General features: G+C 42.5%; 1 protein-coding gene across 2 annotated transcripts in view; it reads left to right on the top strand.

Annotated features, from left to right (window-relative positions):
- The window catches only part of ctu2 (cytosolic thiouridylase subunit 2 homolog (S. pombe)), a 50,116-nt gene extending 41,384 nt beyond the window's left edge, over window positions 1-8,732 (top strand). For both annotated transcript variants that reach the window (XM_068049239.1, XM_068049240.1), the window contains exons 13-15: window positions 3,022-3,085; window positions 4,496-4,554; window positions 5,780-8,732. In XM_068049239.1, coding sequence (XP_067905340.1) covers window positions 3,022-3,085; window positions 4,496-4,554; window positions 5,780-5,852 — 196 coding nt within the window. In that variant the 3' untranslated portion in view covers window positions 5,853-8,732. The remainder of the gene's footprint in view (window positions 1-3,021; window positions 3,086-4,495; window positions 4,555-5,779) is intronic.
- The last annotated feature ends 8,133 nt before the right edge of the window (window positions 8,733-16,865 follow it).

Genomic DNA, 16,865 nt, shown 5'->3' with positions numbered 1-16,865 from the left:
ATGCTGACTTGACCTAGAGTAATCAAACATCTGTCCCTAACCTCAACATCCGTCATGTCCCTCTCCTCTGTGAATATCGATGCAAAGTACTCGTTTAGAATCTCACCCATTTTCTCTGACTCCACGCATAACTTTCCTCCTTTGTCCTTGAGTGGGCCAATCCTTTCTCTAGTTACCCTCTTGCTCCTCATATATGAATAAAAGGCTTTGGGATTTTCCTTAACCCTGTTTGCTAAAGATAATTCATGACCCCTTTTAGCCCTCTTAATTCCTCGTTTCAGATTGGTCCTACATTCCCGATATTCTTTCAAAGCTTCGTCTTTCTTCAGGCTCCTAGACCTTATGTATGCTTCCTTTTTCCTCTTAGCTGGTCTCACAATTTCACCTGCCATTTCTATCCCTCATTTTCACAGAACATGTCTCTCCTGCACGCTAATCAACCTCTCTTTAAAAGCCTCCCACATATCAAATGTGGATTTACCTTCAAACAGCTGCTCCCAATCTACATTCCCCAGCTCCTGCCGAATTTTGGTATAGTTGGCCTTCCCCCAATTTAGCACTCTTCCTTTAGGACCATTCTCGTCTTTGTCCATGAGTATTCTAAAACTTATGGAATTGTGATCACTATTCCCAAAGTAGTCCCCTACTGAAACTTCAACCACCTGGCCGGGCTCATTCCCCAACACCAGGTCCAGTATGGCCCCTTCCCGAGTTGGACTATTTACATACTGCTCTAGAAAACCCTCCTGGATGCTCCTTACAAATTCTGCTCCATCTAGACCTCTAACACTAAGTGATTCCCAGTCAATGTTGGGAGGCCTGTAGTACAGCCCCAACATTGTTACCACACCCTTCCTATTTGAGTTCTGTCCATATTGCCTCACTGCTCGAGTCCTCCATAGTGCCCTCCTTCAGCACAGCTGTGATATCCTCTTTGACCAGTAATGCAACTCCTCCACCCCTTTTACCTCCCTCTCTATCTTGCCTGAAGCATCGATATCCTGGGATATTTAGTTGCCAATCATGCCCTTCCCTCAACCAAGTCTCAGTAATAGCAATAACATCATACTCCCAGGTACTAATCCAAGCCCTAAGTTCATCTGCCTTACCTACTACACTTCTTGCATTAAAACAAATGCACCTCAGACCACCAGTCCCTTTGCGTTCATCATCTGCTCCCTGCCTACTCTTTCCCTTAGTCACACTGACTTCATTATCTAGTTCCTTACAGGCTTTAGTTACTACCTCCTTACTGTCCACTGACCTCATTTGGTTCCCATCCCCCTGCCACATTAGTTTAAACCCTCCCCAACAGTGTTAGCAAAAGCACCCCCAAGGACATTGGTTCCAGTCCAGCCCAGGTGTAGACCGTCCAATTTGTAATAGTCCCACCTCCCCCAGAACCGGTCCCAATGTCCCAAAAATCTGAACCCCTCCCTCCTGCACCATCTCTCAAGCCACGCATTCATCCTGACTATTCTTTCATTTCTACTGTGACTATCACGTGGCACAGGTAGCAATCCTGAGATTACTACCTCTGAGGTCCTACTTTTTAATTTGGCTCCTAGCTCCCTAAATTCTGCTTGTAGGACCTCATCCCATTTCTTACCTATATCATTGGTGCCTATGTGCACAACAACAACTGGCTGTTCACCCTCCCCCTTCAGAATGTTCTGCAGCCGATCTGAGACATCCCTGACCCGTGCACCTGGGAGGCAACATACCATTCGGGAGTCTCGTTTTTGACCACAGAACCGCCTATCTACTCCCCTTACAATCGAATCCCCTATGACTATAGCCCTTCTACTCTTTTTCCCGCCCTTCCGAACAGCAGAGCCAGCCACGGTGCCATGAACCTGGCTGCTGCTGCCTTCCCCTGGTGAGCCATCTCCCTCAACAGTATCCAAAACGGTATACCTATTTTGGAGGGAGATGACCGCAGGGGACACCTGCGCTGCCTTCCTGCTCTTTCTCTGCCTTTTGGTCACCCATTCCCTTTCTCCCTCAGCAATCCTAATCTGCGGTGTGACCAATTCACTAAACGTGCTATCCACGACCTATATTGGTTCCTGTTCCGCCAATGCCTCGAATTTAAAACTATCATCCTTGTGTACAGTTCCCTCCATGGCCTCAACCATCATTATCTCTAACCTCCTCAACTCTACAACCCTTTAAGAATTTTACATATATCCGATTCTGGTCTCTTGCGCATCCCAGGCTTCTTTGCCCCACTGTTGGCTGCCCTGCCTTTACCTGCCTGGGGTCTAAGCTCTAAATTTGTCCAAGCTTTTTCCCACCTGTCCTAATATCTCCTTCTTTAGCTCGGTATCAATATTTTCTGATTTCTTTTCCACAAAGTTCCTTGGGACATTTTACTCTGTTAAAGGCACCAGATAAATGCAAGATATTCTTGCAAAACAGTGTACCCTCTGAATTACCATGAGCAGCCGTACAGGATATCCACAAATAATTGTAACTTGGTAAGGTTCTCTACCGAAGTAATTTAAACCATTAGCTTTGTAACAGAGTCCATGTACAAATGCCCATAAAATTCATGTTGTACTAAATTACTTTTTTTTAAAATGTAACTTATTTGGGAACTGATCTGATTTTGAGTTTTCCAACTATTTTTTGCACTTCCTCAAAATCTTCTCAATTATTACTAGAACCTATTGTTTTGTTGGTGATATTTATTTTCTTCCCTGGATCTTCCTTGGTCAAAATGGTGAGCAGGAAGTTTGCTACCATGACTCTGCAAATGCCACTCAGGTGCATGATATTGACCCTAAAGTGACCCTTGCTGTTACTGGCCTCCATTCCGCTTTTCCAAGCATAGACATGACTGAAATTGTGAATTCACTGAGGGAATCATAAACCTAATCTGCAATTTATCTGTTGTACCACAATCCACACACATGTAGTTTATAAATATGGATGAGCAATAACAAAAATTAAAGAACTGTGACGAATACATAAGCTGCTAAGTTACTTACCATTTAAATTTTATTTGTTGTTCTGTAGTAATAGAACCACAGATTTCCTCACACTACTATGCTACAGCTGTAGACTGACTGTCAAAGATATGGTAAGTCAGATTGTAAAATTGAAATTTTCTTCACATTTCTGCATTGTTTGCAAGCAATGTTTTCATCAAGTTGTTAAAATTAGTAAACTTAGACTCTAATTTGCATTTTTTTTTAAGTGATGCAGATACAATGAAATATAAAACTGCAGGAGTCTGAATTTAGATATTTTGTATCCAAGAAGGTGGTTTTCTTTTTCTGGGTTACGAAGCTGCATTGTAAAATTTGCTTTTTCTTTTTGGAAGCTACATATTCTACTGTCCTAATTAATTTATTATATCTACATATATAGCACACATCAATCATGCATTATGCATGCAAGGTATCTGCCACACTTTCACCTAATTGGCTTTTGGATGTGTATAACAAAGAAAAAAAATCACACATCAATGTTAAGTGATTGATGCTGATTGCCTACAATATTACCTAATTAGATAAGACCAGTATCATTGAGAGAGATGTGAAAACTACCACCATTTACTAACTGGCTTGGACCAGGAATTAGCCCGTTGAATTGCTTGAGGTTTTATTTATTGTTTTCAGCTGAAATCTTAAACAATGACTCTCCTAAGTATACATTTATAGAAACAAGCATGAAATTAATCTTTGGGGGGTGGTGGTGGGAATAGCATGTCACCACACCTGACCATAATGTCAGTTATTATATGTTAGAAATGCCAAGGACTGTGGCCAGGATTTTCCTGGAAGTTTGTTAGTCAGAACCTTATGCGGGTCTCGAGCCTGTGTGGGCGGGCAGCAGCTCCGCAGTGGCAATCTTCCAGGAGGCAGCCTCTTTATTTGCCATTGCTGGGCCTGCCATCCAATGAAGGACGGCGGGTTGGCTCTCCATGCTGCCAGCCCAATCGGGGCCAGCAGCTCTGCAGTGCCACCTAGGTCGCTGCTGCTGAGGGTGCAAGGAGAACAAGAGGGCATCTCCTTTTTGAGTGCCCACACAGGGGTGTCAAATTTTTCTCTCTGCCAGGGCCAACAAGGTAGGCCCCAGTGATCGGAAGGGTATCCATGCAGCGATGGCGTGGTAGTCGAGGGGTGGCCTTTGCAGCCAGAGCCCCCTCATTGGGCCATGGTGACACTGGCTCCGATGACCCCCCCCGGGAAGTGTCTAGGGACCCTTATGTGGCCCTTAATTATTTAAATTAACCCCGCCTCCAGTTGGTGGGCAACAGCTATGCTTCTGGTCCAGAGCTGGCAAAATGGCCCGACAAGGCTCTGCGCCTGGCATTTTACTGCCCCTCCCCCAACCGCCTGTCACCCGGGGGCCGGTAAATTCAGCCCTATGTTTCATCTATTCTGTTCCTGTCCTGGAAGCGCTTGATACCTTCACTCGGTGCCTGACCATATATATACTAAATAAAACTGCTTTGAATTTTGCTTTTATTCACTTAAATTTGCAGGTGTCACTGGATCTGCTACCGCAATATGTCCTGTCTGAAGCAGAACGCAGAAAGCGCAGGTGAATTTACATAATTTATTCATAAACCAATCTTGATAATTAATTAGGTTTCCACATTATTGAGTCTTACTGTAATAAATTTTTCCAGCTTGCGTGTGTGAATCAAAATTTAGCTAGTCTTCGTACAAGGTATATTTGTTGGTGTCATTATCTATCTGGCTCCTAACCAGTAGTCTAAAGTCTCATAACCTTTCTTATTCTAGTTGACATTCAATATATTTGCTTAATGCACATGGTTATAATTTCTAATGTGTGTTCTGGTTGATTGTTCAATAAGGTCTTGCATTCACAAAAGCTCTAAGAAAAGGGCTTGCACCTGATGCAACCCTTCAACAACATTGAATTTGTTCCTCTTGAAGCTGCAAAACTTCTGCCCCAGCACAAGCACAACTTTGAAAGGAAATTAGCTTTTTCCCACAAGAAGTGCAGCAGCAGAGTAGAAGTCAGTTCTCATAAATACGCCTTTGCTCCCTACGAACCAATATGTAATCTTGTATGTATATTATCTGGCAACGTAGCATCATCCACGGTCAAACAGAAACCCATGTTACTTTAAATTGCTCACTGGAAAAGGGAGAAGGCTCTCACCCTTCAAATTCTTCAGATAACAGAAAAAAATACAATTTTCAGGCACTATGACGAGCAATAATCTACAAATCAGATTTATTAAAAGTACAAATAGTGAAAGATCAGCACAGCAGGTTTCATTTGGTAACCCAAAATAATATGAGCTAACTCTCCCAATGACACGGAAGCCAGATTAGCAGCTGTAGTATAGAATTTCGACCTGAGGTGTCTACTGCCATGGATTTTGCGCACATACACTTCAGTGGAAGAACTGGAAAAAAACTGCTGCATATATTTCTCTGCCTGGCATAAGGTAGTCAGTCAACCCCCTACCTGCAGCGATGTTGTATGGGAGATCCCTTGCTGTGAGAACTGGGTTATTTTAGTTTATATCAGACATTTAGAATCAATCAACAGTTAAATATACAACAGGGGTTAATTTCTGTGAGGCTTCCAGCAGCTTATTCTTCTTCTTCACTGGAGGCGATCTGGGAGTTTTGTAACCTGCCTGCCTTCATGAATGAGAAATGGTGAATCAGTAATTTGAGCTAACAGAGTAAATAGTTGAATTTGGATTCAATGATTTGGAGCTCTCATACCACATATTATGCATTAAATTATATCAATTACCATTGCCATTAAATGTGATTTATTTTAGAGCCCAGGTGAGGGAACAGATCCAGGAGTTCCTGTTGGCCCCCGAGGAAGAAACAGATGCTACCAGCTCCTGACCAGTCTGCCTGAATTTAACTATAAAGATCAAGAAAACACCTTGCAGTTTTTCAGATTATACACACAGTTATGGATTTATCATGAATTATAACTCAGTTATTATGGCACAAGGTGAAGTTCACATAACCATACACCAATGGCTTCTTTGTTATTGTTCAATTGCTCATGATGTGAGTTCCCTGTGTATTATAACTGTCATTATGCTGACGGTTTAGGCCAATTTATAATCATGTTGTTTTGTACTCTTATTTACTTGGTGCTGCTCTTAAAAGTGGACTTAACTTTAAATGTCATGTCTGTAAATATCACTTTGTTGAAATATTACATTCAAAATTGCTCAAATTTGGTTTGCTATAAGACTTTCTGGTGCATTTCTTGGGAAAGATTAATAGTGTTTATACCAAGACATCGCATGAGATATTATATGGGTCAGACCGAGAGAACAGATTCCTTTACATTGTCCTAGCATGTGCGTTAATCCTAATCTCAGAATAGTGCTCCTTTACCAATGTGTGCCACATTTTACCAAGCTAAATTCTCAAGACTGTCAAATCTGGATATCAATTTGATCTTATCAAATACAACTGTTAAATTTGCTATTCTGTCTAAGCCAAAAGGGAAAGCAGATTCTGACGACACAATTTCAGAAACTGTATTTGGCCTCGATATTAATGGTGCTCTTGTACAATCAAAATTATCATTTTGCTTCAAATTTACAAACACAACATATATCTTTATAACCAAACATCCCTATACCACTTGTAAGCATTTCTACATGTATAATAGATTCCTAGCATTTGTACAAGAGTCTTGAAGACAAAGGCTGAATTTGCCAGTATCCCTTAAACATCACTGAAAATCTGACCCTGAGGGGCTGCATTTTTTTCTGCTATCTTGTCCTAAATTAGGTGGTATATAGGTAGAATAGGAGGGAGAATTGGCTGGTAAGGCTGATCATAGTGTATCTGCCTGCCCTCTGTTCTCCAGCCAGGAAAGCAGCTGCCCCCCTTCTTTCCACCACACGCCTTAGTCATAGAGTTATACAGCACAGAAACAGGCCCTTTGGCCCATCGTGTCTGTGCCGGCCAGCAAGAGCCATTTTCCAGCATTTGACCCGTAGCCTTGTATGCTATGGCGTTTCAAGTGCTTATCTAAATACTTCTTAAATGTTGTGAGGGTTCCTGCCTCTACCACCCCTTCATGTAGTGTGTTCCGGATTCCAACCACCCTCGGTGAAAACATTTTTCCTCAAATCCCCTCTAAACCTATTGCCCCTTACCTTAAATCTATGCTTTCTGGTTATTGATCCCTCCGCTAATGGAAAAAGTTTCTTCCTATCTATCCCCCTCATAATTTTGTATACCTCTCCAGTCTCTCCTTAGCCTTCTCTGCTCTAAGGAAAACAACCCTAGCCTATCAAGTCTCTCTTCATAGCTGAAATGCTCCAGCCCAGGCAACATCCTGGTGAATCTCCTCTGCACCCACTCCAGTGCAATCATGTCCATCCTATAGTGCGGTGACCAGAACTGTACACAGTACTCCAGCTGTGGCCTAACTAGCGTTTTATATATCATAACCTCCCTGCTCTTATATTCTATGCCTTGGCTAATAAAGGCAAGTATCCCATATGCCTTCCTAACCACCTTATATACCTGTGCTGCTGCCTTTAGTGATCTATGGACAAGTACACCAAGGTCCCTCTGACTCTCTGTACTTGCTAGGGTCCTACCATCCATTCATTGTACATTCCCTTGCCAGTCCTCCCAAAATGTATCACCTCACACTTCTCAGAATTAAATTCCATTTGCCACTGCTCCACCCAGCCCATTTATATCGTCCTGTAATCTAAGGCTTTCCTCCTCACTATTTACGACACCAATTTTCGTGTCATCTGCAAACATACTGATCATACCTCCTATATTCATGTCTAAATCATCAATGTACACTACAAACTGGGTCCTAGTGGTACACCACAGGTCACAGGCTTCCACTTGCAAAAACAACCCTCCACCATCACTTTCTGCCTCCTGCCATTAAGCCAATTTTGGATTCGGTGCTTTCTGCACTGGTGCCAGGACACTCCCCACAAATGCAGTAACCCTTAAGTAGAAGGCATGCTAATGCCACTGTTGGAGCGAGAGCCCAAAAAAAAAGCACCTTCTTCCATCTCTTGGGCTCTTAAGCCCCCTTTAAGTGACCTCTTCCTGTTGTCATGCAGACTCCCACCTGCTGAGAATGAGGTACATTAACATTAAACTTCAAATTGTTGCTGGGAAGAAAAGAGGGCCTATTACAAAGAATTGCCAGGCCCCTAACCGGAAAGATATTTTTGCATACTAACAGACAGTGTTGGAACAAAGGAACCCGTCCCTGCTCCCAATACAGAGAACGGACGTAGTCAGATCAGTTTCGTCACATGATTAACTGGCTGTTGCAGAGTTTTGAACTGAGTTGTTTTTTTTTTGGAGAAACACTGTTTGAAGACAGAAAGCTCTTGGATGCTGGATTGAGAACATCTCGCTCCTGTCTGCTCCCATCTCTTTCTCACCAGCTTTGGAATCCATTGAAGACACATGAACCCCAAGAGAGAAAAGTCTCCTACAGTGAACAAGGTTTAAGAAGAATACTGGTCCCCAACAAAAAGCAGGAATTACCTACAAGCAAGAACTAACTACAAAAGGACTCGACAGTGAGCTCGAAGCACAGTAACAAGAAAATCTTCAGATATTGCCTCAAACCGCTCCACTTTATTTTTCTTCTCTTTTCTGTCCCTATCTGCATGTGTGTATCATGTATGCATGCTAGCGTGGGCGCGTGTATCCGTTAACCGAATTAGAGTTTAAGTTTAATAAATTTCACTGTTCTTTAAACCTAAGAAAGCCTGTTTGTGCTCATTTCTTTGCCTTATAATTGGAAAGCGGTGAACAAGGATTCCCCAAGGGGGAGCTCAAAACATGGTGTGTTTAAAATTAAATCCTGTTACAGTAAGACTAGGTGAAGGCTGAAAGGCACCTCTAAACACCTTTCTCACTTGGTCATTTTTCAGTTTTGCATTGGTGGGAGGAGCCCCCCCACCCTGCATATTTAACCCTTATCCCAGGATAATGGGTTGGATCTGGGCAGCAAGCAGAATTCTTGCTCTGCCATAATACTGTCATTGGGAGGAGAATTCAATCCGAGATGCATTGCATAGAGTTTTCCTATAGGGATTTGTAAAATTTGTGCATGAATGCAAAAAAAAATCACTTTCATTTGAGGTGTTCATCAGGCCATTCAAAAGTATTGGAAAAGTTAAAATTGGCAAGTAAATCTCACTGACAATTACAGTAAACCTCCAGCTGTTTTCAGCATATAAAAACATTTTTAAAAAGCCTGTGAAGTTGTAAATAAAATACAAACATAATTGAGAATGGTCTTATTTTAGATATTGCAAAGTGCAGCATAGATTGAAATTAATGTCACATGAAAGATTGCAGATAATTCTTCAAACAAAAAGACATAAATCAATAATATTGACATTTTACTTATAAAGCTCATTTTCAAACCTACCGTCATTGATGATTATTAATTTGAGAAATGTTTACTTATCAGTATGCACATTGAATTAGCTGTTTTACTAGGTGTGCAGGAGTCTGATTTCATGAGCAAGAAAGAGAAGGTAAGTAAACCTAACACAAAAATCAGAACATTTGTTTTGTACAGATTGTATAGTTGGTCTTTTCCACAATAACTAATTTTAACTAGGAGTTATAGGTTCTTCTAATCCTGCAGTGGCCACATGCCTATAAACTAACTTTTAAAATAATTGATAATATAAATAAAATGATTAAGCAGACAAGCAATAAAAACAAGAAATGCTGGAAATACTCAGCAGGTCTGGCAGCATCTGTGGAGAGAGAGCAGCAGAGTTAACATTTCAGGTCAGCGACCCTTCTTCAGAACTGACAAATATTAGAAATGTAAAAGATGTTAAGTAAGTAAAGGGGGGAGGGGGTGTTGAACCAAGAGATAACAAAAGAGGTGTTGATAGGACAAGGTCACAGAGAATAGCTGACCAGAAAGTCATGGAACAAAGGCAAACTATATGTTAATGGTGTGCTGAAAGACAAAGCGTTAGTACAGAGAGGGTGTGACGAGACTGTAAAGCACAAAGATTTTTTAAAAAATAAACACTGGGTAGGGACAGTAGAAACAAACCTAAAATAAAATAACCAAATGAAGAAGAAAAAATAACTAAACATAAAAAGGTGGGGGGGGGCCCGTCATGCTCTGAAATTATTGAATTCAATGTTCAGTCCGGTAGCCTGTAGTGTGCCTAATCGGTAAATGAGATGCTGTTCCTCGAGCTTGTGTTGATGGTCGCTGAAACACTGCAGCAAGCCCAGGACAGAGATGTGAGCATGAGAGCAGAGGGTGTTGAAATGGCAAGCAACCGGAAGCTCGGGGTCATGCTTACGGACTGAGCAGAGGTGTTCCGCAAAGCAGTCACCCAATCTGCATTTGGTCTCCCCAATGTAGAGGAGACCACATTGTGAGCAGCGAATACAGTATACTAAATTGAAAGAAGTACAACTAAATCGCTGCTTCACCTGAAAGGAGTGTTTGGGGCCTGGGATAGTGAGGAGAGAAGAGGTAAATGGGCAGGTATTACACCTCCTGCGATTGCAGGGGAAGGTGCCATGGGAAGGGGACGAGGTGGTGGGGGTAATGGAGGAGTGGACAAGGGTGTCGCAGAGGGAACGATCCCTTTGGAATGCTGACGGGAAGGGAGGGGAAGATGCGTTTTGTAGTGGCATCATGCTGGATGTGGCAGAAGTGGCGAAAGATGATCCTTTGGAGCTGGAGGCTGGTGGGGTGGAAAGTGAGGACAAGGGGAACCCTGTCGCGGTTCTGGGAAGGAGGGGAAGGGGTGAGGGTAGAAATGCGGGAAATGGGCCAGACACGGTTGAGGGCCCTGTCAACCACTGGCGGGGTGGGGGGGGATGGGAATTCTGAGTTGAGGAAAAAGGAAGACATATCAGAAGCACTGTTGTGGCAGGTAGAGCAGATGTGTCGGAGACTGAGAAACTGGGAGAATGGAATTGAGTCCTTACAGGAGGCGGGGTGTGAAGAAGTGTAGTCGGGGTAGCTGTGGAAGTCGGTGGGCTTATAATGAATATTAGTAGACAGCCTATTCCCTGAGATGGAGATAGAGAAGTCGAGGAAGGGAGATGACAGAGATGGACCATGTGAAGGTGAGAGAAGGGTGGAAATTGGAAGCAAAGTTGATAAAGTTTTTTAGTTCCGAGTGGGAGCAGGAAATGGCACCGATACAGTCATCAATATACCGGAAAAAGAGTTGGGGGAGGGGGCCTGAGTAGGACTGGAACAAGAAATGTTTGACATATCCCACAAAAAGACAGGCATAACTAGGACCCATGCGGGTACCCACAGCAACCCCTTGAAGGAAGTGAATGGAGTTGAAGGAGAAGTTGTTCAATGTGAGAACAAGTTCAGCCAAGCAGAGGAGGTTGGTGGATGGGGACTGGTTGGGCCTCTTCAAGGAAGAAGAGAGCCCTCAAACCGTCCTGGTGGAGGATGGAGGTGTAGAGAGAACTTCCTTCAAGTCAAAGGGGTTGCCATAGGTACCGGCATGGGTCCTAGTTATGCCTGTCTTTTTGTGGGATATGTCGAACATTCCTTGATCCAGTCCTACTTGGGCACCCTCCACCAACTCTTTTTCCGGTACATTGATGACTGTATTGGTGCCGGTTCCTGCTCCCATCCTGAGCTGGAAAACTTTATCAACTTTGCTTCAAATTTCCACCCTTCTCACCTTCACATGGTCCATCTCTGACGCTTCCCTTCCCTTCCTCGACTTCTCTGTCTCCATGTCTGGGGATAGGCTGTCTACTAATATTCATTATAAGCTCACCGACTCCCACAGCTACCTCAATTACACTTCTTCACACCCTGCCTCCTGTAAGGACTCCATTCCATTCTCCCGGTATCTCCGTCTCCGACGCATCTGCTCTGAGGATGCAATCTTCCACGACACGCTTCTGATAGGTCTTCCTTTTTCCTCAACCAAGGACTCCCCACCCCCCCCACTGTGGTTGAGAGGGCCCTCAACCGTGTCTGGCCCATTTCCCGCACCTCTACCATCACCCCTCACCCTCCCTCCCTCCCAGAACCACGACAGTGTTCCTCTTGTTCACACTTTCTACCCCACCAGCGTCCACATCCAAAGGATCATCCTCCACCATTTCCGCCACATCCAGCGTGAGGCTACTACCAAACGTATCGTCCACTACCAAACGTATCGTCCCTTCCCCTCCTCTGTCAGCATTCCGAAGGGACTGTTCCCTCTGTGACACCCTGATTCATTCCTCTATTACCCCCTTGCCACAGCACCTTCCCATGCAGGAGGTGTAATACCTGCACTTTTACCTCCTCTCTCCTCACTATCCTAGGCCCCAAGTGAAGCTGCGATTTATTTGTACTTCTTTCAATTTAGTATACTGTACACTGCTCATAATGTGGTCTCCTCTACATTGGGGAGACCAAACGCAGATTTGGTGACCGCTTTGTGGAACACCTCCGCTCAGTCCAAAAGCATGACCCTGAGCTTCCGGTTGCTTGCCATTTCAACACACTCTCCTGCTCACATATCTGTCCTGGGCTTGCTGCAGTAACCCAGTAAACATCAACACACGCTCGAGGAACAGCATTTCCTTAACCAATTAGGCACGCTACTGGCTGCCGGACTGAACTTTGAGTTCAATCATTTCAGAGCATGACGGGGCCCCCCCTTTTTATTTTTAGTTATTTCTTTCTTTATGGTTTATTTTTATTTTTGTTACCATGTGCCTGCCCACTGTTTTTTTTTTTCGTGTGTGTGCTTTAGACCAGGGCTGTTCATTTTTCTGTCCATTAACACCCTCTCTGCACTAATGCTTTGTCTTTCACCACACCATTAACATACCATTTGCCTTTCCTCCATGACCTTCTGGTCAGTTATTCTCTGTGACCCTGTCCTTTACTTTTGTTATCTCTTGCCCCACCCTCACTTTATTTGCTTAAAACTTATTACATTTCTAACCTTTTCCAGTTCTGATGAAGGGTCACTGAGCTGGAACGTTAACTCTGCTTCTCTCGCCACCGATGCTCAGTATTTCCAGCATTTCTTGTTTTTATGCCAGATTTCCAGCAGCTACAGTATTTTGCTTTTAATTGAAAATTGATGTTGCATTGACTGTAGCAGCCTCTTAGGGGCAGCATTGAGTTATGAAACATACAAATTCTGCAATAAAATTTCACCACTATAAATAATGTCATTTAACAGAATGTGGATACATGTGTTTTAATCAGTTTTTAATATTGGCTTTCAGCATTTTTGATTGAATATCTTGAAAAACACGAGTATTTTAAAATTGTGTGCCTATTTACATGGTACTGACCATGTTTTGTTTCACTGGATTGAACAGATAAAAACCAAACTTACACATATCTATCAATTTTCTGATGCAAAGCAGGCAATAACCACTGCCCAAATCAGCAACCCATTTTACGCACTACCTGATTTTTGAATTCAATGGAAAAGAAAATCAGAGTGCAAACCTGCCTGCTGATGTGCTCCCACCATTTAGTCTTGTTGCGCATGACAAATTTATATCCCAGCATATCTTAGAAGACGGGGGTAACTTGACTTTCTTGGCATGTGTTCTGGTTTAGGGAAAAGTGCAAAATTTAACTACAACTATGATTTTACTGCCAACACTTTTTCTATAGATCCTCATGTGAATACTAGCTCTTTCCTGAAGATATCAAATGGAAAAATATTTACATTATCAACTAATATTTTCAATGTAACTAAATAAGATTCGAGTGTCACCATCTGTATTTTAAAAAAACCTTAATGGTGACAAGGAACTGAATCTATTAAAATACTTGTGATTGAATATTAAAGGTTGTTCTTAACAGGCGATCTTGCAGAGAGGAGATGTGATTAGCAAGAGTGCCAGATTATATATTATGACCGGGGCTGGAGAAATGCACCGTCTTTCTGTAGTTTCACTTCTCCACGGGTCACAACATATATTTAAATGTTCTACCCAGTTACCGCTACAGCCAATTATATACTTCATTTTAGTTTCAGAATAAAAATCCACCAACCAGGTTTCTTTTATAATAAATTAATGATGCAAAGCTTTAACCCAGTTTGAAATATCAAAGTATAAATATTTAACCCTTCTAAAATAACCCAACCCACATGCATACACACACCAATTAAAGAAAAAATAAAGAAGCTTCCTCTGCAGAGATCATCAACTTTACAAAAAAGACAAAATACTTTGGCCAAATACTTGTTACTTCTTGAAGAAAAAGGATAAGATATGGAATGTTCCAGAAGGCCCTTTGGTCTGGCATCCAGGTACATGTCGACAGCTGTCACTGGGATCTTTATGGAGCAGTTTTCAGGCGACGTCGAGGATTAGTCTGGCAGGCGTTTCTGGAGCATCACTGCATCAGGGGTTTCAGCTATCACACTGGATTCTCAGGGTTTCTCAAAGAGGTGGAACAGGATGAGTTGACTGCTTCTCACAGCAGGCTGCAATCCCAACTGACATTCAAACAGTCCATGCCCCAAGTCAGAAAGCCCAAAACTCATGACCACTATAAACCTGGATATGTGACTTCTCTGTAAACAACCCCAATAGCCAGCAAGGCTCTTTATGTTTATTTAGCCTTCATTGTCTCTTTCAGTAAGTGTTTTTTTAAAAAATCCAAAGTGTCCTTCCAATGACCCGTAAAAAAAAACACATCCATTGAATCTCTTCAGTCTTTCAAATGAACCAATTTTCACAATCTTTCAAAACTGAGTCCTCAAAAAATAATAATGGAAGCACCTTCATGACAATGTTCACACATTTAAGTGGTTTGCAATCTTACTCTTGTTAATTATAAATTACATTCCAATCGTTTGCATCTTCCTGTACTTTCTCTCCCATCTCCTCTCTGAGCTAATCGTGTCCATGAGATCCGCCTTTTGATCCTATTCCCACTAATCTGCTAATCACTTAGCTTCCCCTCCTGGTCCCCATGTTAGCTGATATTGTAAACTATTCTCTCTCTTCAAATGTTCTCCCTGTCTTCTTTAAATATTCTGTCATCACCCCTCTCCAAAGACGTGTTGTCGCCTTCCAAATCCGTTCCCATCTTTCCCAGAACTCCATGTTTGACTTCCTCCAATCAAGTTTTCGCCCCACCACAGTTCCAAAACAGCTCTTATCAAAGTCGCAAATGATATCCTATGTGACTGCGACAAAGGTAAACTTTCCCTCTTCGTCCTTCTCAACCTGTTTGCAGCCTTCGACACGGTTGACCACACCATCCTGCTCCAATGCCTCTTTTCCTGTTCCCACACAGTTACCTCTGTTGTTCCCCAAGGATCTATCCTTGGCCCCTTCCTATTTCTTATCTACATACTGCCCCTTGGCAACATCATCCGAAAGTACAGGGTTAGGTTTCACGTGTCTGCTGACGACACTCAGCTCTAACTTAGCACCACGTTTCTCGACTCTTCCACTGTTACTTATCCGACATCCAGTACTGGATGAACAGGAATTTCCTCCAATTAAACGCTGGGAAACCTGAAACCATTGTTTTTGGTCCCCGCTCCAAACTCCATTCCCTGGCTACAGACTCCATCTCTCTCCCTGGCAACAGTCTGAGGTTAAACCAGTCTGTCTGCAACCTTGGTGTCACATTTGACCCCGAGATGAGCTTCCGACCTCATATTCGTGCCATCACTATGACCGCCTATTTCCACTTCTGTAACATCGCCCAACTTCACCCGTCTTAGCTCATCTGTTGCTGAAATCCTCATTCACGCCTCCATTATTTCTAGACTTGACTATTCCAATGCACTCCTGGCTGGTCTCCAACTTGAGGTCATCCAAAATTCTGCAGCCCGTGTCTTAACTTGCACTGAAGTCCTGTTCTCTCTCTCACCCCCATGCTTGCTGACCTACATTGGCTCCAAGGCAAGTAATGTCGTGATTTTAAATTCTCATTCTTGTTTCCAAATCCCGCTATGGCCTCACCCCTCCCTATCTCTGTAATCTCCTCCAGCCCCACAATCCTCCTAGATATCTGCGCTCCTCTAATTCTGGTCTCTGTGCGTCCCGATTTTAATCACTCTGCCATTGGTGACCGTGCCTTCAGTCGCCTAGTCCTAAGCTCTGGAATACCCTCCCTACATCTCTCCGCTTCTCCATCTCACTTTCCTCCTTTAAAACACTCCTAAAAACCTATTGGTCATCCGACCTAATATCTCCTTTTGTGACTTGGTGGCATACTTTGTTTTGTAATGCCCCTGTGCAGCGTCTTGGGACATTTTATTATGTAAAAGGCGTTGTATAAATGTATGTTGTTGTTTCCTCAGTGTGCAACAGCTTTATTGCAGTTATCTGAATTTTTACAGGCTCCATCCTAACATTCACTAAATTGAAACAGATTGTCTTTGGGCTATGGATTACTGTTTGTATAGGACTAGAGTTATCTGACTTACTTTGCAATGCATTATGGTTTGGGGAAAATGTGCAAAATACTTTAAATAAAACTTCATCAGAATTTCATTAAACTGCAAATATTTTTCTATAATTCCTGTTGCAAATATTAGTTTCTTTCCTGCTAAATATAATTTAGCTAATGTCAGAGGAACAGAATTATGTGATTCTTCTGTTTTATAATACTCCGTGTTTAACAATGTACAGACAGCAGTGCAACTGTTTGGGCACTCAGTTATCTTTCGCTATAAAATACAATTGAAATCAATAAAAGCAATGATCAACTACAGCACATATAAGAGTTATTTTCTTTGCTGTAGGCAGAAACAGCCAGCTTGGAGAACTTCATTGACATGTTGGTTAGTGAAACAAACCTGCATCAAGACACTTTTTCAATTTTTGTCGGTTAGTTTTAAAGTTGTAAAGTTTATAGCTGCAGATATGCACGCAAGTCACTGAGTA

Source organism: Heterodontus francisci, chromosome 17, assembly GCF_036365525.1.
Source record: "Heterodontus francisci isolate sHetFra1 chromosome 17, sHetFra1.hap1, whole genome shotgun sequence".
Taxonomy (NCBI): domain Eukaryota; kingdom Metazoa; phylum Chordata; class Chondrichthyes; order Heterodontiformes; family Heterodontidae; genus Heterodontus; species Heterodontus francisci.
Note: the sequence above shows the minus strand (reverse complement) of the source record. Positions and strands in the feature narration are given on the sequence as shown.